The sequence below is a fragment of the Mauremys mutica genome, chromosome 2, assembly GCF_020497125.1.
Source record: "Mauremys mutica isolate MM-2020 ecotype Southern chromosome 2, ASM2049712v1, whole genome shotgun sequence".
Taxonomy (NCBI): Eukaryota; Metazoa; Chordata; order Testudines; family Geoemydidae; genus Mauremys; species Mauremys mutica.
In genome coordinates this window covers 58,797,414-58,822,099 of record NC_059073.1, presented here as the reverse complement: position 1 = coordinate 58,822,099, position 24,686 = coordinate 58,797,414, and the positions used below count along the sequence as shown (strand labels likewise).

General features: G+C 39.9%; 1 protein-coding gene across 5 annotated transcripts in view; it reads right to left on the bottom strand.

The window, feature by feature from the left end:
* UBE2W (ubiquitin conjugating enzyme E2 W) overlaps positions 1 to 11,901 on the bottom strand; it is a 37,016-nt gene extending 25,115 nt beyond the window's left edge. Inside the window, exon 1 of one of the 5 annotated variants that reach the window (XM_045006823.1) lies at positions 11,828 to 11,901. In XM_045006823.1, coding sequence (XP_044862758.1) covers positions 11,828 to 11,842 — 15 coding nt within the window. In that variant the 5' untranslated portion in view covers positions 11,843 to 11,901. Of the gene's footprint in view, positions 1 to 11,300; positions 11,520 to 11,827 lie in introns of those variants that run through there. The other 4 variants (XM_045006820.1, XM_045006821.1, XM_045006824.1 and 1 more) reach the window with 4 other exon arrangements.
* Between the last annotated feature and the right edge of the window lie 12,785 nt (positions 11,902 to 24,686).

The window sequence follows — 24,686 nt, the reverse complement described above, 5'->3', positions numbered from 1 at the left end:
GACGAATTCTTTGTTGACCTAGCTACCGCCTCTCTGAGAGGTGGATTACCTACACCAGAGGGTCTCAAACTTCATTACACTGTGACTCCTTCTGACAACAAAAATTACTACACAACCCGAAGGGCAGGGGGAGGCGGTAAAGCCTGAGCCGGCTCCAGGCGCGAGGGCAGGGGGAGAGAGAGAGAGGAGGAATTTTCTCCTAACAAATTTCATACCTAATGCCCATCTATTCTGCAAAAGGCAAGTCCAGGGCCTCATTAATATCTCTACTGTAAGAATGCCACAAACTCTGACATAAGTGTAAGGGAATATGTTATATTCGTGAATACCACTTTCTGCTATTTTGAACTTCCACAGCTGAAGAAACCTAAAACCAGACTCAACCAGGCTCTCTTTCTCTACCAGAGTTTGCAGTTTAAAGTCAATAAGACTTGTGCTCCTAAGTAACTTCGGTACATAAATATGCACTTTAGGTACCTATTTTAGAAAATTTTGGTCTATGTGTATACAAGAAGTTACAATAACTTTGTTAATGTATTGAAAGTCAAAATAACTTTTCATTAACACCAAAGCAATTTTGTTTTGAAGAGACAAAGAGTACCATAAACGGGGGGAAAAAAATATATATATATACACACACACACACCCCGACTTACGCAAGCATTCCGTTGTGGAATGCCTTGCATAAGTCGAATTTTGCGTAAGTCAGGGACGTATACCTGACAATTACATGAAAAAAAAAAGCGTTCACAGAACTTTTTCTGTAAGTGTAGGTTTGCGTAAGTTGGGTTTGCGTAACTTGGAGAGCGTCTGTATATATAATTTTAGCCACAGATGCTGCACTTAGGTAGAGGTTTAAATTTAAGCACTCTCAGTCCCATTCAAGTCAACATGACTACTCATGGGAGTAAAGTTATGTACCTGCTTAAGTGTTGTAGGATCAGGGGTTGTTACGCAGAGTTTTCAGAACCCACAGCAGTGGTAACTTAACTTTCCTGCCAGGCCGTGTCAGGAATAAAGCAATGGGAACACAGCGCTCCGGCTAATGAAAAATTAATACAAGCAAGCATGCTCTTATCTAAAACTACAATTTATTAGATTTAAGCACACAAAGATACAAGCAATAGGTTTAGAACAACCCAAATATTTACCTAAAATCTGGAACAGTATTGCGTAAATAGCGGCAGTTCCCTGCCAGAGAGTAAGGTGTCAGGAAAAACATCTCTCAGGATAGCTTCAGAGGACTGCTACAAAATACACTATCTAGTCCTTTTTATAACTAACTTTTATAAAACACATAAATCACAATGACCCCCACTGGGTCATCACTTTTCGTATCATCAATAAACTACTTAATATTCTTAACAATCTTCGTCATAATAAGCTTCTATATCAGGGGTCAACAACAGATGGCACACGAGCTGATTTTTAGTGGCACTCTGCTGCCAGCCGGGGTCTTGGCTGCTGGCCCCGCTCAGCCTGCTGCCTGCCTGGATGAATGGAACCCCAGGCTGGCAGCGGGCTGAGCGGGGCCAGCAGCTAGTACCCACAGCCCACCTGTGCCACAACAATTGTTTTTCTTCATATAAAAGGCAGAGCCAGCGTAAGGGCCCCACGCTAAAGGGGGCCCTCTGAAGCTAAAGGCTAGTCTACACTGGCAACATGTAGTCGCGGCAGAGCACTGGGAGAGAGCTCTCTCAGTGCTCTAAAAAAACCCACCTCCACAAGGGGTGTAGCTACCAGCACTGGAAGCACAGTGCTATAAAGTGCTAGTATAGACAAGCCCTAAGTTGCTCAGGCATCAGCTTCAGCCTTGGGTGGCAGGGCTTGGAACCCCAGGCTTCAGCCCCATATGTTGGGGCTTCGGCTTTCTGCCCTGGGCCACAGCAAGTCTAATGCCAGCCCTGATTAGCAGACCCCCTGAAACCTGCTCGGGGCCCTCCAATGGGCCCCAGATCCCTGGTTGAGAACTACTGATCTAGATCATACTTAGTGCTGTCATGAGCGCAGGTGACTGAACTAAATGACCTCTCCTCCAGTCCTATGATTCTACGATAATATTTACACCTTTTTTCAAAGATGATAGCAGCACAGCAGCCACGGCACTAGTCCTCCAACCTTAAATAATTCCCTATTACCACATTCCAGGTGCTTGAACTACAAAATGCACATATATAATCAACCTCACGCAGATCCCACTAGGTGCTTTCAAAAATATATGAAATCAAATGGAAAAATCCAGAAAAAAAATGCATAATACCAAGCAACCCATGGAAATAACGGGAGGAGCTTCCAACCCAATATTGAGAGTATTGCTCTCTGGCACTAAAACCACTGTGTAGACCCTCCTCTCACATCTCTTCCTGAGCTTCAGGGTCCAAGCTGCAATGTCTACACAGCTGTTTTTAGCCCTGTAGCATGAGCCAGTATATCGATGCAGGCTCTGAGACTCACTGCCACGGGTTGTAAAATATAGGCTATACATACCCTTAGTTGACACTACTGGAAAGAAAACACTATGGGTTTTCAAAGACAATAAGCAAACTTTTTTCAGATGTGCTGGTCCAAACCAATAGATCATGTACGGTCGTTGATTTACACATCCAGCTGCCACTAACTGCCAAGTGAAAAATCCCCACTTACTTCTATATATGAATAGCTAAAGGTATATCCAATAGAATATTGATTTGGATATTCTGATTTTAAAAAAGCAAATAGAGCAAACAGTGCAAGCCCAGGAAATGAGCAACCCTACGATAAAGCTAGAATGAATATGAAATGAAGGTAATGTTTTAGGAAAGAATTATTTTGGTTTGAATTTTCCAAAAGTTTATATTAAAAGTGACAATGGAGACGAGAACGATTTTAAAAATAAGAGGTATCTAGCTTTGTGGTCCAGTTAATTCTAACAGTGTTCTATGCTGCCAGGTGGCAGACCTATGTTATTTATTATTTGTATTACAATAGTACCTAGGAGCTCCAGAGAGGAACCCGGACCCAGTCATACTGGCATCCAACCATCCTCTGGAAATATACCTGCTATGATGTGGGACAAAAAAGGTCAAAACCAATGTGAAATACAGATTTTTAGAGTGACGTGCTTAATACAATTTATTTAACACAGCTCTCTTATCCCAGTCCATTAAAGAACTATCTTTTGTGTTTTGTCTTCTTGCAACTCTATCTCGTTCACTGTCCATCCTGTGGTACTTAATGAGGCAAGGGTCTGTAGAATAAAAATAATATGGCATCATGTAATATGTGCACTATTTTAATGCACAACGGGGCAGCATTAAGGTTATACGGGCAACCTTAATTCTGCCATTTCCTTAACTGAGAGTAAACTTTGCAACCTTAACATTCTTCTAATGTAGTTTTTCTGTATGTCATTTCCTAGGTATTTCTAAAAAAGCAAACTGAAAAAACAGAAATTCCATCATAAAGAACCATATGAACCACCACAGGGGCAATCAAGAGGATTGGAAGTCATGACCTTTAGATTCACAGCATATACCATTACCACTAAAGGAGAAGGCTGTAGCAGAGGTAGATTGCCATTATCCTCCATGAGAACCAGACACCAGAACAGACAGCATACATTTTGTGGTCAGAAAATAATTGAATAAGCACTAGCAAAGGAATGTTGGGAATCAGGATTGTTGGATTCTATTTCTCGCTCTGGATGGAAGTGTGATTTAATGGTTAAAGAGAGCACACCTAAGCACACTAATCTGGCACATTTGTTCCAAAAGTGAGTGTGGCTAAGAGGTGAGACATGGATCTCCCACATTAGAGGTCTGGGTTCTATTCCTAACACAAGTCATTTCTGGCAGAGCTATCTCTCAGTTACCCTGCCTATAAAGGAGGGAAATGATCCTTTCCTTACCTGCCAACGGCATTTGGCCTCTCTCAAACAATACAGTTGGGAAATGCACAGAATTAACAAGAAGTCAGTGGAAGTGCTGGGACTAGAAAACTCCTGATGGCTCTGCACAGGGGCCAAGAGCCTGCTCACAGATTTTAGCTGCAGGTCTGCAAAGAGCTCTACTGAGCACATAAAACAACTTAATTTGCAGTGATTATAACCAAAACTGGATGGATTTAGAAATGCAACCTTCCAATTGCAGGACTATCCCACTTCCAAATTTTGAGTTCTTCCTCCAAACCTGCTGCTAGGGCTCTTCAAAGTAGCAGCTGGATTATTTTTTCCTCCTTTATCTGGTAAAACTGCCTATTTTGCCCTAATAGTCTCCAAAAAGGCTCAATCATTCCTCCTAAAACCTAAAAATATTCAGTCTTAAGCAGAAAATAAGCATGGAAAATTTCAGCCACAATGGTCCAAGTTTAGTAAAGTTACAAGCAACTGAATTCATGCTTATAATGGAAAGTGTTAGGAAACCTTAAATGTGCATAAATATCAATCTCAAAGAAAGGAAAATTAAGAACCTGCATATATCAGGCATCTGAGCCTGCATTTCTTGCACACCCTAACCTTTCACTGATTTCAAGAGATCTTTGAGGTGCATAATGAAGGCAGAATCAAGTCCTAAGCAGGTAATGATATTGTCTCTATATAAATTCATGGTATGCCCACATCTTGTATACTGTGATCAGATGTGGTTGCCCCATCTCAAAAAAGTTCTCTGATTGGAAAAGGTACAGAAAAGGACAACAAAAATAGTTAGGGGTATGAAACAGCTTCCATATGAGGAGAGATTAATAAGACTGGGACTCTTCAGCTTGGAAGTGAGACAACTAAGGGGGGATATGATAGAGGTCTATAAAATCAGGACTTGTGTAGTGAAAGTAAATAAGGAAGTGGTATTTACTCCTTCTCATAATACAAGAACTAGGGGTCACCAAATGAAATTAATAGTCAGCAGGTTTAAAACAAACAAAAGGAAGTATTTCTTCATTCAACATATAGTCAACCTGTGGAACTCTTTGTCAAAGGATGTTGTGAAGTATAACAGGGTTAAAAAAGAAGTAAAGTTCATGGAGGATAGGTCCACCAATGGCTATGATCCAGGATGGGCAGGAATGGTGTCCCTACCCTCTGTTTTCCAGAAGCTGGGAATAGGCGATAGGGGATAGATTACTTGACGATTACCTGTTCTGTTCATTCCCTCTGAAGCACATGGCATTGGCCATTGTTGGAAGACAGGATACTGGGCTAGATGGACCTTTGGTCTGACCCAGTACGGCTGTTCTTATGTTCTTAACTATTGCAAACTTGGATGCTAGAGACAATCAGGTTTGATTAGTTCACATGATTATTAAATTTGCATATGTCTAAAAGATTAGTAAATCACAAGTTAGGCAGTTTTTAAATTATAATCATATGGAGAAACAGGAAAGGCATTTTAACTTCCCACTCAAAGCTGTTTTAATAGGGAAATTGCATCACTCAGTCTTATTGCATTAGAAACTAACAGTTACCACTTAGACTGTAGAACCATAAAATGTGTTAACTTTCTGTTGGTACACACCAAAACACTGTATTATTAGCAGTCTCAGATTAAGGGAAGGGGAGAAATAGGGCATTTCCTGATTTTCAGTGCGTCTTCAACAGTCTCTCTGAAGGAAACATTAAATAAATGTTTATCATATTAAGTTATGATAGGGGTGGGGTTTTTTTGTAGTAACTGCACCTTGGGACTAGCTGTGAAGATCTGTATTTCTTTTTTAGGAACTTAGGTTAAAAAAAGGTTTTCTTTAAAATATTTTGAAAACAGGCCTCATACAAAGCTCCAAAATCCAAGAATGAGCTTCCAATGCGCACAGAATGTATCTGGGGTCCACTATCCCCCTACACAATTTTAAATACCATAGAAAGTTGTAATTTTTGGTGTACATTCTATAAAAACCTAGCCTCTTGTTTTCGTAGAGTTTTATTGGTATTAATGCTAAAATAAAAATATTATCAAGCTGTAAAAATTTAATGAGCTATATTTTAAGATGACTCCCTTTCCAAAACTAGTCATTTTAATTTTGATATTTGTATCAAAAATGTATTTCCAAATCACAAAAATAAAATGATGCAAAGATTATGCTAATGAAACTGAAGGATTATCAAGCAATAATCTAGCAGTTCTACTGAGAAAAGATCTGACCCTAAATCTTTCCCTGACCAAACAAAAAATAGTTAAATTGGATTTAAGTATATATCATTCCAATATATTGTAAGATATGTTATAATGAGATCAAAACCCTTTTCTAAATTTATAAACATTGGCTGTGGACATCTTAAATTTGGAACAGTCATTGCACTGATCCACTGATTATACCATTGCCATCATCCCAGCTTCCCTTTATCATCTCTTTTCACACAAACTTGAATTCTGATAAGACATTTTAACTGTGTGCACACAGGTATATATGGAACCAAGTCTGAGGTATATGCTTTAATACCATACTAGACTTTGTTTTTTTCATGTGAATAATACACTTTCATGAGTTAGGTACAGGTCATTTGTATATGTCAATATTCAAATCTCAGCAAATACAAAGCTAATGTAATTCACAACACACGGAGCTTTACTGATTGGACTGTAGGCCTTCAGTATGGTATTTGTATAATGAGGATTTTATTTTTGCCTTGAAAGCTGCCTCTCCCATGAGCCCGTGTAAAAGTACATCTATATTCCAAATCTTTTAATGTAATGTTATGTGATTTTGTTTGTGCAATGAAGTTTAAGGCATTTTGCTAAAATTTAGAAGAGACTACATTTTCAAGTATTAATCTAACTTAACAAAGTACTTAATTGTTTCAAAATATTTAGAATAAGTGTTGGCTGACATGGCAAATTAATGCTAAAAATTTCAGTGTATAAGGACTGTCTGAGTTACAAGTCTTTAACAAGGGAAAGGCTACCACCAATTTTATCCAGGGATTTTATAAAGTGTGCATGATTTGTATGCATCACCAAGTCCTCAAGACAAAATTATATTATAGTTCATAAATGTAGGTGTATTTTTACATTATTTACATCTGCCTCTTACATGAGGGAGATATCAACATCTGCTCAATGAGCAGCAGCAGTCCAAAAAAGCAAACAGAACATTAGGAACCATCAGGAAAAGGATAGATAATAAGACAGAAAATATCATAATATAAATCCACGGTATGCCCACACCTTGCAGATTTCTCATTAGAAAACTGAAGAGAATCTCTCAACTTCAAGAAAACATTACAAAAATGTGCTATAAAAATGTGTTTTAAAAGGCTACATGATTAGTAATATGAAAACAAAAACAATGCTTCACTAGCTCCCTGATCAAAAGGCCTAGGGAAATAGGGGTCCCTTAGACACTATCAGTGAGTTTAACAGATACACTCGAGATTAACATCTATAATGTAAAAACAAGCACTAAATTAGACTTTCCCACTGCCATATTTTCCAAGAAACAGACATTAACTAAAACATTATTATTAATATTAGACAGCATTTTGCATCTGTGGATCTCAAAGTGCTTTACAAAGGTGGCAGTCATCTTCCTTTTACAGATAGGCAAACTGAAAAACAGGTGTGCTCTTGTACAGCTTATTTCACAACACAGACTAGTGACAAACACAGGAACAGCCCAGATTGTATCTTCTTAAAGCTTCACAACAGTCTCTTCCACATAGTTTTTATACATATCTACAGAAGTTCCCCCCCCCCATAGAAACTTTTGGGGACATAATTTATAATTAGTCAAAACAAAGCTGCATAAAGAATTCTGAATGTTAAATAAAGACCCAACTGCAAAAATAATCTGGCATACAGATTCTTACAGAAAATGGAGACAAAAGATCTATTAGCCCATCCTCTTGCTAAATCGGGATTGTATGGTACTGTATGTTCTCACATGCTTTATTCAGTCTTGTTTTAAATGACTCAAACCTGGACTTCCATTACTTTCTTGGGAGACCATTCCAGAGTCTAATACATTTCACTCACAGAATTTTCTAGTCTATTATAATTATTATTTTTGCACTTATTCATATTGTTAGAGATCTTATTCCTTCACCCTCTCACTTCCCTGGTCCTTCTCGCTTGAACAGAGAGCAACAATACCCAAAGTCCTAAGGTGCAAACAATTTGATGTGTATTGGGGTGAACTTCCAGAAAGCAATGATTCCAATTTCCTTCCTTGGTGTCCCCCTTCCCAGCTCTGATGCCACAGAGCCTGGCCTGTGCCCCTGTTCCCATTCCCCCCACCTTACTTTCTGATTGACTGCAGACTATATAGTAAAACTTGAGTTCTGCTTAGCTATACCTTAACCAATTATTTTACTGAAATTTAACTAACCAATCCTAACATATTAACATGATTTAACCAATTATATCCCACCACCTTAATTGGTTTACACTCAACAAAATTAATTATACAGCAGACAGAAACAATCACAGAACCAAACAGAGATTATACAGACAAACAATAGGGAAATGGAGACTACAGTGATAGAACAACAAAGAAATGAAGATTTTACACCCCAGCTATTGAGAAGCGAGTTCTTGCCAGACAGGATGCTATCAAACTAAGTTTTCTTTAACCATCTTTATCTGGAGGTGATAGGCATTATCAGGACAGTATTGTATTCCTAACAGCCCAATAGCACATTATTTCAATGTGACTAGTTTAGAAAGTAAAGATGTGACCATACGCTTCCCAGCTTATGGCTGCCTCTTCTGCTTAGCCAAAAGTCTTAGCCTAAGAACAAGGCCTTAGACTATTATAGCAAGAGAAGGTCTATAAACAGGCAGACTGATTTTGATTCTTGTTTTGTACCTCTGTAACTAGCTCAGTGATAAGAATACACCTAAATTCTTAAAGTATAGGCCTTTGCAGGCAGGCCTGAATATCTATATCCTAACACTCCTCTCCTGTTTTTTTTGTTTTTTTTTTAATTTTGGGATCCTCCTGCCCAGGTATCCCTGGAAAAGCATAGGACATATGGCAACATACATTTTGATAGGGCCAGGCATCAAGGTGAAATGTGTCATTGCTCCATTTGTCCCACTGCCCCTTGTGTAGTACTGTGCCCTGCACCTTCTCTCATACAGGCATACCACACCTATTTCAATTAGTGTTCCAGACTTCCCATTATAGTGGGCCCGGGTTGTCTAGTACACTGGCAGGGGGTGGGTGTGTGACTAGATTACTTATAGGCTATAATTAGTGGCTGTTTTGTAGGGGGTTGTGCTCCCCTTGATCATTTTCATATGCAACGTAACACAAATACAATTAACAATATACCAGCTGCTCATATTACTCCTAGTCATAAACCCCGAAGCTGGGTATCAGCATAGCCATGTGTGTTTTGTTCCAATTGGTACATCTTCTCTATGGGCTGTCTGAGCAGTATACAAGCACCACTATAGTTAAGGCTACCTTATGACATCTGTATAAAAGTCAATGTTTCTAGGTCCTCTAAAAACAACATGCTTAGTTTGAACTTTTGAAATTTTGTCTCCCTCTGGAGGATGAAGGGTCAGTGACCCAAATTTGGAGTCATGTGATCCAGGAGAACCAGAGATATCAGTCCCCCCAAAAATAGAAACTTTTTTTTCTAAAATACCTATGTTGTTGGTTTTTTGCCCAGCACTGGAGATCAAACTATTACTGAGCTATGGGTCAACCTGTCAAATTTTACCCAAGGTAGTGCATGGCACTCACTAAATTTTGGGGGGACCCAATTTGAGAACAGTATTTAAAGTATCTATTTTTAAACTGTGCATACGCCAAATACAGAAGAACAGCTAGAGGGTTTCCACTCCTGCCATTTTATATGCTATAAAATTCTAATTCTTGTAAGTACTGTACTCTACATTCCAAATGGTTAATGAGAATGTCTTGAAATTTGGTGTGTCTTATAGGGTGCAGGGTAACATTAATGATCCAAACTTGGAATAATCTGACCAAGGGATTCCCAAGTGGCAGCTTCCCCCCCCCCCCAAAAAAAACCCCGAACCAAAAAACGGTTTCCTTCTAGTGCCCTGTACTGTTAAACTGAACGATACACATGACTGGTTGAATCACAGACCTCTTGACTGCTGGGAGCTCACCCTTCAATTAACATAATTAAGGATAAATTAATCACAAGCCCCACTCTAAAATAAAAGGACTTTGAGGCTATATGGCTAAGAGATTACCATCTATAAATCTCAAATTGTAGCAATTTGGGGAGGGGCCTGAATGTAATCAAAGCCTTTGGGAGAAAAGTATTAGACATGAATGCTTTTGGAAAGGAAGGGGGCAAAAGAGTGAAGGAATAGGGAGAGAAGAGTTTGGGGCTGCAGTGAGAGGAAGGGGGTTATGGCAGGGGCAGCAAGAGAGTAGGGGCTCACAGTACCCTGCCATCTCCACCAAAGTACCCTAATGCTATTCCATTGTAACACAGTTGTACTTTGCTCCAGGCACTGGATGAGTCAGGTTATAAGAGGGTGAAGAAGTAACAGAAATAGAAATGTCTGTACACCAGGGAGCGCAGTTTTCAGAGAGATGCATTCCTTGCTTGCAGTGGTGAGGCCCTGGAACAATAGTGAGGAAGGTGCCAGGTTGCATGGGCAGCCCTAACTACATTTCCTGGTTTTCAGATGTCTGAGTTTGACATATCACCAAGCAATCTTAATTCATGGTAACCAGGTTTTTTATTTTGGCCACTGAATTAGTTTGTTTCACTTTGAAATCCACTGGCTCAGAAGGTAAAAGCGAAAAACAAAAGGGAAAAGATAAGAAATTGGGCAGAGAACACTGCTCCAGAAAGGAAAGAGAAAAGGCAAAAGTAGCATTAATTTTTAGAGATAAATGAGATGTGAAAATGTGTTAAGAAAAAAGGCACCACTTTGTTATGAGTGAGATAACAAACATGAACACTCTTGGAACTGAATTATCACTTGTCTCCCTTCTCAGAACATTTCATAACCCTGTCTTAATACTGTGGACACTTCTGCCTTCAAATTTAGTTTGTTGCACAGAGAAAGTAATCTAAACCTCCACAGCTGTTTTGACTGCCACCATCTAAATACTTCTCCACAAAAGGTAGAGAGAAAAAAAATTCTGGTAGAAACCTGTCACAGCAGCAGGACGTTTCATGTTGTTATTACACCCACTGCAGCCCAGCCCAAGCAGGCATCCTCCTGTTCCCTCTAATGGGGAAGACTTCCCTTCTCACCCGCCACCGATTCCTGGTGTCAAGGCTGTCTTTTCGTGAGACCCACCCCAACCTCAGGCTGCCATGCCCTCTCCTCTCTTCATAAACCCCCCTAGGAAGGCTTTGGAAGTCTCTCTGCAGTACCCTGTATGATCCTTACATGCACCCAGCGGACAGGAAGGGGGTTGTCTCGATCACATCCTCCATTCCTGACACGCTCGGGGGGCGGGGAGAATCTCTTCCCCATCTTCACACACTCCCCAGGGGAGCTGGAGATCTTCTCCACCACACCTCTTCTTCCTCACACAGACTATGGAGGAGGGTGTCTCTCCACCAGAACTCCCCCCACCCCAACACACACACACACACACACACTCCCCCGCGGGCGGGGTGTCTGCCACGTCCCTCACAGACACACGCTGGGTGTGGGGGGGGGAGGGTTATAGTGCCCCCCATGCCCCGGGGAGAGATACCTTCCCATACCCCCCCTTCCTGTGAAGCTTCTCCCCCCACCCCATCCACGGACACCCCGGAGCCTCCCCACCAACCGCCGCAGCTCCCCCTGCCCAGCTGCCTCGAACTTCCCCTCCCGCCAGGAGCTGCTCCGGTCACCCGGAAACGCCGCTCTCCCCACTCCAGCGTCCTGCCCGGCGACCCTCCTCCCCGGCTCCGCCGCAAGCGCCTCACCTGCATGGACGCCATGATGGATCCGCCCCCTCCCCTCTGCGCCGCCAGCGGCGGGGACCCGAAGAGAGAGTCACGCAGCGGCGCCCCGCCCCCTCCCGCCAGGTCACGTGGGGCCACAAGCCGAAAGCAGGAGGCCGCATGCGCCAAGCGGCCAGAGGTCGGGGCTGCGCGAGGTACCGGCCACGCCCCGACAGGGTGTCACATCGCGGCGAGGCGGCCCGTGCGCGGCGCAGGGCCTGGGCCACCCCGTGCCCAGCGGCACCGCCCGGGAAGCGCTCGGCCGCCGGACTGGAGCCAGCGGAGCTGCAGCGCGCCCCGAGCGGGCGGGCGGGCGATGGGGCGTCGGGCACCGCGCCTCTGGGGGGGGGCCTGGGCGGGGTGCTCGGCCGCAGGGGAGCCCCTGGGCCCGCCTGGGTGCGGGGCCTCTGGGGAGCGGGGGCTCGCCACCGCCCTCCCGTTCTGTTCGCCCCCGCGGCTGCTCCATGCGGGGAGTTGAGCAATATTTCGGGTTGCCAGTTTTGGTTGGACCTCTTCCTGGAGGTGTTTTCACGTGATGTAATCTTGAATTAAAGAGTAATCTTGAATTCCTGGAGACTCCAGGACAATCCTGGAGGGTTGGCATTGGATACACACAGACTGCCACCGCAGCTGCCTGCAGGGAAAGCTGCAGCGAGGTCACATGAGCATTTAGTCACTGTCCATTTCTCTAAAACTCTAGCTGCTCTCTACTAAGCATGTGCAAATTGTTATGTTTTAAATGCTTAAATTATAACTTTGTTAAAGGTGGATAGATTTTCCTGGAGGCAGCACACACCACGACCCTGACATGAAGGTCATGTCCTCACTGAATATTCATACCCCTGCTCCAAAGCACAGGGGTGCTAGAGCTTCTCAAATAACAGGACATCTGCATTTTTGTTTAAAATGGTAGAACAATGTGTTTTTTCTTTCACGTTCTCAGAAATATTCCAGAAGACTTCAGGCGGAGGGGAAACTTCAGCCCAAAGGGTTATATTTTGGTAAAGTTATATGCAACTGAAAACAGAGTGACGTGTGGGGCAACCTTCATAATAGATAGGGCTACCAGTCCTGCCTCTAATACTAGTTATTCCCCTAATGTTCCCTCCCAGACTGCAGGTCAGGTCTAGTATGTGTCTGGGTGAGTGCATGAATGTGACTGGCAGATCACCCATGAGATCCCATGATTTCCAGGGGCTTGTGGCACCACAAACAAATAACCTGGAAAGTTTCTAGTATGCTGCTGGGCAGCTCATCCCATTAGCTACTCTAGAAAATCTGCTGCGTCATCATCTAGTGGTCTGTAGACCACTAAGTCCTGGGTTCCTTTTATCCTATGTAGATCATAGATCACAGATCATGTAGATGCATTCAAATATTTTTGAGTGCATATGGCCAGACATTTTTTGAATGGTGTACTTTAAATACAAATCTTTTACATGTGTGTACATGCACAAACACCCCCCTTTTAACTGTGCAAGTATTTTATTTTTTAAAAACACCTGTGGTTTGTTGGATTGTCCACTCAGTGATTGGAACTGGTCCTGTTACCAGAATTTGCCATCTTAATAAATCACTCGAGATAGTTGAATCCAAAGCTGACTGCAAGGACTTACAAAGGGATCCCACTAAACTGGGTGACTGGGCAGTACCTGGAATATGGTGCGTAGTTCTGGTCGCCCCCTCTAAAAAAGATATATTAGAATTTGGAAAAGTACAGAGAAGGGCAATGAGAATAATTAGGGGCATGGAATAGCTTCCATACAAGGAGAGAGTAAAAAGATTGGCGCTGTTCATCTTAAAAGAGACAACTAAGAGGAGGATATGATTGAGGTCTATAAAGTCACGAAGATATGGGGAAAGTAAATAGGGAAGTGTTATTTACCCCTTCACATAGCACAAGAACTAGGAGTCACTCAAATTAATAAGCAGCAGGTTTAAAACAAACATAAGGAAGTACTTCTTCACACAATGCATAGTCAACCCGTGGAACTTGTTGCTGTGGGATGTTGTGAAGGACAAAGGTATAACTGGGTCCAAAAAATAATTAGATAAGTTAATGGAGAATGGGTCCATCAATGGCTATTTGCCACAATGGTCAGGAATGCAACCCCTTGCTCTGGGTGTTCCTAAACTTCCAAATGCCAGAAGATGCAACTGGCTGACAGGACGGATCACTCAATAATTGCCTGCTCTGTTCATTCCCTCTGAAGCATCTGGCCACTGGTAGAGACAGGATACTGGGCGTGGGCTAAATGGACTAGTAAGGCTGTTCTTATAATCAAAGTAGGAATGAATTGTCTTCCATATTAGAAAGCATTGGATTTCAGAAAGTTTCAAAGGTTTGTTTTGTGGGGAAGTGGGCAGTTTTAGATGTTTTTATTGGATTGGAATAACACAAAGGTCATAAACCCTTTCTAACACACAAATAAAGCATATGAAAATAGGATATAGTGAAATACAAATGAACATGACTGAGTACACTCTTCTTGTGTAGAGAAGAGATATTTGTAAAACTCTATAACCTGTCTTTCTTTTTCTCCACAGATTATCTCAGTTGGGTTCTTCCTACACCTCCATGCAAAACATAACATGGAACTCTGATAGCAAAAGCTAAAGAATTGATTGTGCAGAAAAGAGAAATGCACAGTCCAATCCTGCAAAAAGTGTGTGACTGAAGTTTGAGAAAGTGGGAATGGTTAAAAAAAAACCAACCTCATTTCTGCGTCACCAAAACAAAAGGAAGTGTTCCCACTTAAATATTTGATGTATCTATCGAAAAAGAATACCTACTTATATCTATAACCTGTATCCTCCTTCACCTTTCTGCTGCATGTTAGATTAATGTCAAGTCCAGCATTTGGACTGTAAACTTTTTGGGGGTAGAAAGCTGTCTTCTGTGTGTTTTCCCACTTAACCCATCTGTGGACACTATGAAATATCATCTCCACAGCTGTAGGGAGAAGAAAGAGGTGAGAATGGGGAAGGCTGAAGTTTAATGGGTTGATGAAGAGGATAGATTTTTGATATATCGCAAAAGGGTAGCATTCACTGAAAACATTTGGTATATACTTCTACAGATTATTTAATTTCAAAAGAGGATTTTGCAACAAAAAAAGAACAAAGCTAATAGCTGTTGGAACTCCCTTCTCGTCACTGAAAGCATTTATGTTTTGAAAGCAAAGGTATGCCAGTGCCTGATCAGCACATGTAAATTCTAGTAGAAGGGGAAGGAGACAGTAGCCTGCCAAAAGACTGAGAAAGAGGCTTTGAGATGCAATCTAGAAGCATTTTCATGCTAAAATAAATGACAAGATCACATTTCCAAGTGAAATCCTGGTCACAGTGCTGTTAGTGGGTGTAAACAACTTGAGGTGGGATTGATGTAGGGTTAACTTTGCTACTGCCCTTTTGACACAGTTAAAATATTAAATGGAACACCATAGTTAGTGTTACTAAGTCGTGTTGTTTTACATGAACCAAAACGTTTATCCTAAAATACGTTTTTAATGCCATATGTTATACACATAGCAAGCATATCAAGTTTAGGCAATGAGCATGTGTTCAGCTGTAAATGTGCATATTGATTAGTCAACAGGTTCATAATTACAGTGGAATAAAACTGATTTGAAACCATTGTAATGAAATTCTTAATCCTGTTCCAGAAAACCCAGTTCAAGGTTGAAAGGGAGGGTGGGGTGGGGGTGTGTGTGTGTTCCAGCACACACCCTATAGTGCAAACTAGATTTTATTTTGTATGTTCTACTATATATAGTACATATTAAGGCCAGCTCTATAGGACTTTTGAGTTAGCTGTTATAAATATTAATATAACCCTCCATTCTGTAATAAAAAATGACTAATTTCTCTTTCATGTCTTTTGCCACTGCAGGTGCTCAGCTGCAAAAATACACAGCCCTGACATGCCCCTGAATTTATGAAAAATCTCTCCTGTATTTAGTTACACTTATGAAGGTTTTTAATCCAATCCAAAACTGTTTTGTTGTGTTATTTACTAAGATATACTCATGCAATATCCAGTGCTAATCTAATTCTGTCCTCATTCCTACACAACCCCCTCAATATCAAAAGTAAGCAAAAGGTACAATTTGGCCCTTTGTGTATAAGATAAGGCCTAAAAGGATCATAATTTATCTTGTTTAGGGGAAACTATTAATCTGATTCTGGGCCTGCTGAAGTCAATGGCAAAGCTTCCACTGACTTCAGCGGGAGCAGGATCAGCTGCTTTATGGCTACTAAAGGTATTATTTATGCAAATTTGGCCTACTTTTTCAGCAGTGGCACTGGATAATCCTCTAGTTTTTATGTGAAGAAAGCTTTAGCACCTGTTGTTATTGGATTCTACTGAAATATGGGCAATTTGAGTGTTACACACATGTTTTACTGTGGCTGTATCCTCTACTTCCCATCCCCCAATTTGTTTAATCTGTGTGAGATGTAACCTAGATTGCAAACATTTTCAGGATAGTGTCTTTCAAAGAAGGGTTTTTAAAGTGCCTAACACAATGGGGCCCCCACTCTCAGATTAAGGCCTAAAGCACAACAGTAAAACAAACAACAATAGAACACATTGGAAAGAAAACTCTGCTGGTCACAATAGAACTGAGTAAATATAAGACAATGAATAGTTTATTCAGGAAATAATTTCAGTTTTCTCAGTTTGTTCATGAACAGGTCATGGAACTCTTTGTTCTAAAGTATTCACTAATTTAGACAGTGAAAAATTTTCTTTTGGAATATAATTCACAAATGATTGCACAAATTCTCAGTTTGCATTTCACCCCAATGCTGAGGACTGGCACAAGGCCCTACTTATGGGCTGTGCAGGGGAAGGGGGGCTGCCTACATGCCATGAGAAGGGACTTCACACCAGCCCTCCATAAGATCTCAGCAGGGAGTAGGGCAAGGGAGGGACATTTATGCTTGTATAGTGATGCCAGTACTCTGTAAATAGTGCAGAAGGGCAGCTGGAAGACCAGCCATTATGGGAAGGTGGGGGGTCTAAGTGGCTGCTGAAAATAACCAACACAATGGATGAAATTCATTCTACTTATATAAAGCTTCAGTATTGGGCCTCCAAGGTCTGACACTGCACCAGCAAAATTAACAGTTTTGCCATGGACTTCAATGGTGCACAATCACACTCTTAGAATCCAACTCCAAATTTTATACAGGGAGAATGAATTTCATGTACTGTGCTGGTTAGTTTCATAAATCATTTGGCATTGTTTCTGATCTCTGATTTTGGCATTGTTTCTGATCTCTGATTAGTTACATAAGATATCCAGCCATTCCAGGGAAAGTCGTGAATGTTTTACTTGAATATACAATTAAAAACTTTTTCAGTAAAGATTCAAGCATTCAGTGTTAATTCACTTTTCTTGATCATTTCTGTTAAAGCATGAGAGGTTGAATGTTTAGAGAAAGCAAACCCAAAAGGGTTACAACTATAGTCAAATCAAAATTTGCCTTTGGAATTCAAATGGCTATTTGTATACAATTTTTTCCATTATTTAACATGGTTATTTTCTCTCATGATGAGCATATTGTTTGTTTTGATGTGAATAAGCGGTAAATAAAGATTGAAAATAAAATATAAAAAGTTTACTGAGTATTAATTTTTTATTTTAGTGAATATTAGAAGTATTTATATTAGAATTTGACAGGAAATGCACAGAATCACAAGCACCTTTGTTGGGTTAGGTCCAGACCAGTTTTATTCCATCACTTTCCATCCCCCATTATCATCTATAAAGTTTTTGCAAAAGTTATAAAATTAACCTTTTACTTAAGTATTTCTAGTGTCTTGAATATTTCAGATACTAAACTACATATTACTGCAATTCCTTGCAAATTCTACCACTCCGGTCATGTTGCACCTTGTTTTCTTTTGTCCTGCCTCCACCGTCACCTCTTATCTACTTATCCCACAGAAGTTACTTGTACAGTCACATTAATCTCCCTTTGTTAGTCCAGTGACCTAGCAACCATAATCTGCAGTGCTAGGAGGCCACATCTCACAAGTGAGGAGGACTTCAGAAAGAAATTGTGTTGTTTCCCGTTTGACCAGTTTGGTAATTTAAAGAAGGATATTGACCTGTGCAGTGCATTAGGAATTTCTCAGGAACAGAGGATCTTTTGAAGAATACAAACTGACTTCACCTACATAAAACCACCCACTGTACCTGCATTGCTCCAGCAAATGAGGAAGAGAAGTGGAATCAAACCAGAAAATAGGAAAGAAAAATAAAATGAAAATATATGAGAAATGAAAGATGGCTAGAAGTAAGAAATACTCCTGAGTTTATGCTGTGGCTAGTGTGTCTTTAAAAGGCGTATCATTTTACTGCCTGTTGAAATCATTGACCTAGTGTTACTGTAACCTCAAGCTGTACAAAGATAGGTAGGTAATCCCTTGTGCAATTTATGCCAAGCTTCTAGGCTGGGATCTTAAAAGAGAAGGGAATTAGGCAGCCAGGATAATAGTACTTCCTTACCTCACAGGAGTGTTGTAAGGATAAATGCAATTAAGGATTGTGAGAAGCTCAGATATTTTAGGAGCTATATAAATACCATAGATAGCTAGTGAATGATGGAATAAATGAAATAGTCATCTCCTTGAGTATTCTGGGATGTGAGGAGATAAGACATTAGCGATTATCTTCAAAAACTCATGGAAGACAGTAGAGATTCCATAGGACTGGAAGAGGACAAAAAGTGCCAATATATAAAAAGGGTAATAAGGACAACCCAGGCAACTATAGACCAGTCATCTTAACTTCAGTACCCAGAAAAATAATGGAGCAAATAATTAAGCAATTTGCAAACAACTAGAAGATAATAAGGTGATAAGTAATAGTCAACATGGATTTGTCAAGAACAAATCACCTCAAACCAACCTAATAGCTTTCTTTGACAGGGTAAGCAGCTGTGTGGGTGGGGGGGGGAAAGTGGGGGAGAGTGCCATATCTTGACTTTAGTAAGGCTTTTGATACTGTCTCACATGACCATCTCATAAACAAACTAGGGAAGTACAGCCTAGATGGAGATACTATAAGGTGGGTGCATAAATGGTTGGAAAACCATTCCCCATGCTTCACAGTCAAGCTGGAAGGGCATATCAAATGGGGTCCTGTAGGAAGTGGCCCTGGCTCCAGTGCTGTTCAATATCTTCATAAATGATATAAATAATGGCATAGAGACCACTTATAAAGTTTGTGGATGATACTGAGCTGGGCGGGGTGACAAGAGCTTTAGAGGATAGGATTAAAATTCAAAATGATCTGGATAAACTGGAGAAATGGTCTGAAGTAAACAGGATGAAATTGAATAAGGACAAATCCAAAGTACTCCACTTGGAAAGGATCAATTGCACACATACAAAATGGGAAAGAACTGCCCAGGAAGGAGTACTGTGGAAAGGAATCTGGGGATTATAGTGTAGAGAAAGCTAAATACGAGTCAACAGTGTAACGCTGTTGCAAAAAAAAGCAAATACTAGGGTGTATTAGTAGGAGCGTTGTAAGCAAGATATGAGATGTAATTCTTCCACGCTACACCACACTGATAAGGTCTTAACTGGAGTACTGTCTCCCGTTCTGGGTGGCACATTTCAGGAAAAATATGGACAAATTGGTGAAAATCCAGAGAAGAGCAACAAAATGACTCAAGGTCTAAAAAACATGACCTATGAGGAAAGATTGAAAAAATTGGGTTTGTTCAGCCTGGAGAAGACTGAGGGGAGACAAGTTTTCAAGTACATAAAAGTTTGTTACAAGGAGGAGGGAGAAAAAAATTGTTCTCTTTAACGGCTGAGGATAGGACAAGAAGCAACGGTCTTAAATTGCTGCAAAGGAGTGTAACAGGGTGCTCACTGCACCCCGCTGGGTTCAGCCTCCTGGACCCAATCTAGTGTGAGTCAAGACCACTCCAAGCTGGTGCATCACCCATACTCTTTATTCCTGTGTCCGGTCCCCACCACCGTAGCACAGCACAGGCCTCAATGGCAACAGGGTAGCTGGCACGCCTGGCTCCCTCTGAGCCTACTCCCCCTTCCTGGTCTCTGCCCTCATCTTGGACTCACTGCCTCCAAGCTTTTAGCCCTTGTTAAGGAGGCTGGCAGATATGGCCAGTTTCTAGGCCAGTCCTAGCTAGTTGCCCAGCCCCAACCCATTTCCCCTGATTGGGGCTGGAGTAGCAGGAGCTGATTAGGGCTTCCTCTGCCACAGGGAGGTTTAGGTTGGACATTGGGAAAAACTTCCTGTTAGGGTAGTTAAGCACTTGAACAAAATTGCCTAGGGAGGCTGTGAAATTTCCATCATTGGAGATTTTTAAGAACAGGTTAGACAAACATCTGCTAGGGATAGTCTAGTTATTACTTAGTTCTGCCTTGAGGGCAGGAGCCTAGACTAGAGGACAGATGTCCCTTCCAGTCCTACACTTCTATGATGGATACATCTCACTGAAAATGAATGTGAGTTGGGTATCTAACTCCTTTTCACCTTTGAAAACTTCTCCCTAGTGACTTATTTGGGGGGGGGGGGAAGAGGGGGAAAGATCAGTATGTTTAAAAAACACTTCTGTACGTAGTTCTTCCAAAATCAGTTTTCATATTTGACAGTCAGTTGAAGAAAACCTTTTTCAGAACCAGCATAGTCAATTGTTAATTATGGCATACGTTGAACACAAGGGCTCAGAAGTTACTCATTGTTAATAGCTTTACGATACCCTATAGAAAGTACAGCCAATACTTAAATACATTTTTTACTTTTATTTTGAAAGTTTATGAATTAAAAGCCTTCAACATAAATCCAAAGTGTATTTAAATGGCTTGTTAACTGCTTAATTGTAAGCGATTCCAACCTTGTAACTGATAATTTATCTCAGTTCCTCATTTTCTAACGATATATAAAACAGCTTATAAAGCTAGTACATAATTAAGATAAGACTGAAGGAGAAAAGATGACAAGTTCATTATACAGCAGTATAATGGACTACAAGTTTATGAAACTTCAAGAGATGGTAGAGACCTCATATAAATACCAGAAAAGATTAAAAAGAACTTTGCAAAGAGGAGAGCTACATATTATCAGAATGAACACAGAATTGTGCAGTATTAGCCAACAAGGTTACACCATCCTAAACAGAAGTACCCCCAATTAAATATTGGCAGATACAACAGAACAGCGTATGGCAAAACAAGAGACCCTAGAAAAGGATGTTCTGAGCAAGTGTTTATTGGCAGCATAAAATGCTGAAATTCCAAAAGCAGCAGGATGCCCCATGACATTTGCATGTAGAGATAAATGGAGTTTAGGTTTTGAGAGCAAACCCCACAATAAATGTGCAGTTACAAATATGAAACCAGAAAACAGATGCCTTCTTCTCTCATTGACTATGAAAAGGAAATGCATATAGTAAACTAGTATTTTAAATGGACTCCAATTTATATGAAGTAAGATTTGGGTTCTGAATTAAACACATCAGCTTTTCAAAAGTGAAGCAGTCAGATAGCCCATACGAATAAATCAGTCCTAATGCTTTCAACAAATAGCTTCTCACAAACCAAACCATCATCTGGACAAGAAACAAGACAAGACAATTTTTTTTTAAAGTAGAAGAGCTGCACGTGTTTGAAGTTAGAAATTTTAAAATTTCTATTTTTTAATTCAACTGGTTCCAGCCCCTAATGTACATGCACTTATACCAGTTTAGCCTTTGCTTAAATCAGTTTAGGTTAATTCTATAATTTACTAATGTAAATCAGCATAATTTGCATCAGTAAATTATAGAATTAATCTAAACTGACTTAAGCAAAGGCTAAACTGGTATAAGTGCATGTACATTAGGGGCTGGAACCAGTTTAGCTACATCTATTTAAAATAGCTCTAAACTGATGCAATTTTTCCTACTGCAGACTAGGCCACATAGCCTGCTGCTGAATTATTAGTAAGAGCTAAGATTGATCACAGATAAACATCTTGCTAACTTTCTGTTGATTTCCTTAGGAAGGACCACAGAAATACTAGAACATGACTACAGTAAAAATACTGCCGTGAACTGAGGTTTCTACATCTATTGAGAATCATCAGATCTACAGTGCATCTTATCTACACATCAGCTTCACTTGATAAGTAACTTTTAGACACATACATTCTTTTGCCTAAATCATAATTTTTTTATTCTAAATTAAATACTTCTCAGAGGGTACTTACTTAGATTATGAAAAACTTGAAAGTGACTTAGATGTTAGTGAGACATTCACCTGCAATCTACAACTTTCACGTAGCTCTCCAGAAATAATTCTGACGCAAATGATGGAGTGCAATGGACTGGAAAATCTGTTAGTTCAGCAAAACACTACTTCTACGGAAATAGTGTTTACATGCATTGAGAAGATAGCTGAAAGGAAGCATGCACGCTAAAAGCAGATCAATCTTAGGCATTTTTCAGATAAAACATGTTTTGTGATTTGATACCAAACAGAGCTTTTCAGAGCTCAGACAAGAGATCGTGAACTTGAGTTTTTAAGCTAAAGAATTCACTCATGTTTTAACATTTGGTTAGAGTGACAGAAGAGTTTATGGCAAACTAAGATTAGAATTACATATTACCTATGGTTACACATCATGGTGATTTTCAAGAAAAGACAGTTACAGTGTTCAACTGTTAAATGAATATGAGAAGTTGGTGATATTTCTAATGGGAAAGGAAAAGGCCCAACTGGCAAATGAATGCCTAACTGGCAAATAAATCAAAATCTCACTACAGAGATAGTTATTCTAATTCAATACTATTCTGGAAATTGATTTTTGGAGCCAATATGGAACTGTAGATGCTTAATTCAGGTTTTTATTCGTTAACAGGATATCCAAATCATTCATTTCAACTTGGTAAACTATCATTTAGTGTAATTACCAAAAACACATGATGTTGAACTAATGCAACTGTGTCAAACTTCCCAATTTACATTTCTGGATGGGAAGTACTCAAAAACTTTAGGTTCAGGGCACACAATTAGACTGGTTAAACTAGTATGGTTTAAAAGGCATTTATTGATTAGATAAAAAGTAACCTTTGTATTGTATTTTCCATGTGGCTGCTCTACTTAGGTTACTAACACAAGCTTCTCTCAAGAGTGAGTTGTCAGAAAAACTACTTTTTAATCTTCTTGGATGTATACCTTTAAACCATGTGCAACAGAGTTCACAGCGTTACTATTTTCTTATAACATTGCCACCATTTAAGCGGCTTTTAAAAATAAATCCAATTCTAATAGAGTTGATATGTTGTTTTTCACAAAAGCATTCTTCAAAGCCAAACTATGTTTTCCATGGGGGAAAAAAACTAACCAAATGACATTTTACTGTTTGCTAACTGCAAAGCTTTGGTCCTTCTGTCTTAAAAGAACATAGTCAAGTAATTTAAACCCAAACCTGATTCACTTTAAGATAAAAATTTAGCATATTTCTCCCATTCAATTGTCAAGATTAAAATTACACCCTCCCATTACCCTCCAACTAGAAGAAACCACTATTTTTGTAAGACCCATACGAGGACATTGTGCTTTTGCTGACTCTGCAGTTGAACTGTTCTAAGAGCTGTTGACACCAGATACACAAAAACATAACATCCATATGTTGGGACATAAAAGTGAAAATTAGAAGCAAGTTTGCCTCTGTTTCATTAGATGAAAGGTGTGGAGAATATTTACCATGTAAGCAGATCTATTCAGGTGGTGGGAAGGAAACCATTTTTTCCAAGCTTAATGGATATTACAAACAATCAAGAAAAAGAGCAGGCAGTACCCATTGGCTGGATAAGAAGATGTGTACTATACAAACACCAGCTAAACTGAAGTGCTCATATTTCACATATTCTGAGACCATTTGGCAAGAAAACGCACTTTGAACTTTGGCTATATTTGCATAAACATTAATGCAGCTCAAAATGGTAGCCTAGTTAAACCTTGTGGCATATGTCCCTTGAACCTGGAGATTTAAAACAACAACAAAAAATTATATAGCCAGTTGAATGGAATTCTGATGGTTCAAGTGCAAAGCTCCTTTTGTGGCAGGCCATTGTATGTGGAAGATGATCAACCATGAACAAATTACTCCATCGTAACTTACATAGAATTCTATTGTGTCCTACAATCAAACTGGAAATATACACAACCAAAGAAGATTTATTTCCCAGCTATATCTAGCTGATGTCTAGACTTGGGTAAATATTTATCATATGCTTTCAATTATGGAAAAATTACAGATGAGCATACCTTAAAAAGTTCATTTTGGCACCTAGCAGTCTAGATTCTTGTTAGTATATGGGGGGGAAAAAGTGAGCTGAATTTAAGAATAGGCTCTTCTTAAATTTTTTCAATACTTTCCACTTCCAGATAAATTAGAAATGTTACATGGTTTAGCAGCAGTTTGCTTCTGTTATAACAAGCAGCACTTAAACATGGGAAAGTTCTGAACATCCTAAAGTCCATATATGATTTTGTTGAAAGGTTTTGGGTGGGTTATTTTATCCACACTGGTTTGCCCATCTGTAACCCAAATATCAATTTTATAAATTTTACAATTTATTCACTGCATAATTGTGAATATGTGATTCTGCATATAAAAATCTGCTTAAAGATAAGCAGTCACAAACCAACAAAAATTAAATTAAGTTTTAAAAATTTTCCATTATGAAATTTATTTAGAACTCAGGGAGTAAGTGTTGCAGGTTTCCATTTGTCTATCATCATACCCATGTCACTATCAAGTAAATTGCACTAGCTTCCCCGCCGCCCCCTTTTATTTGTAGGTTAATT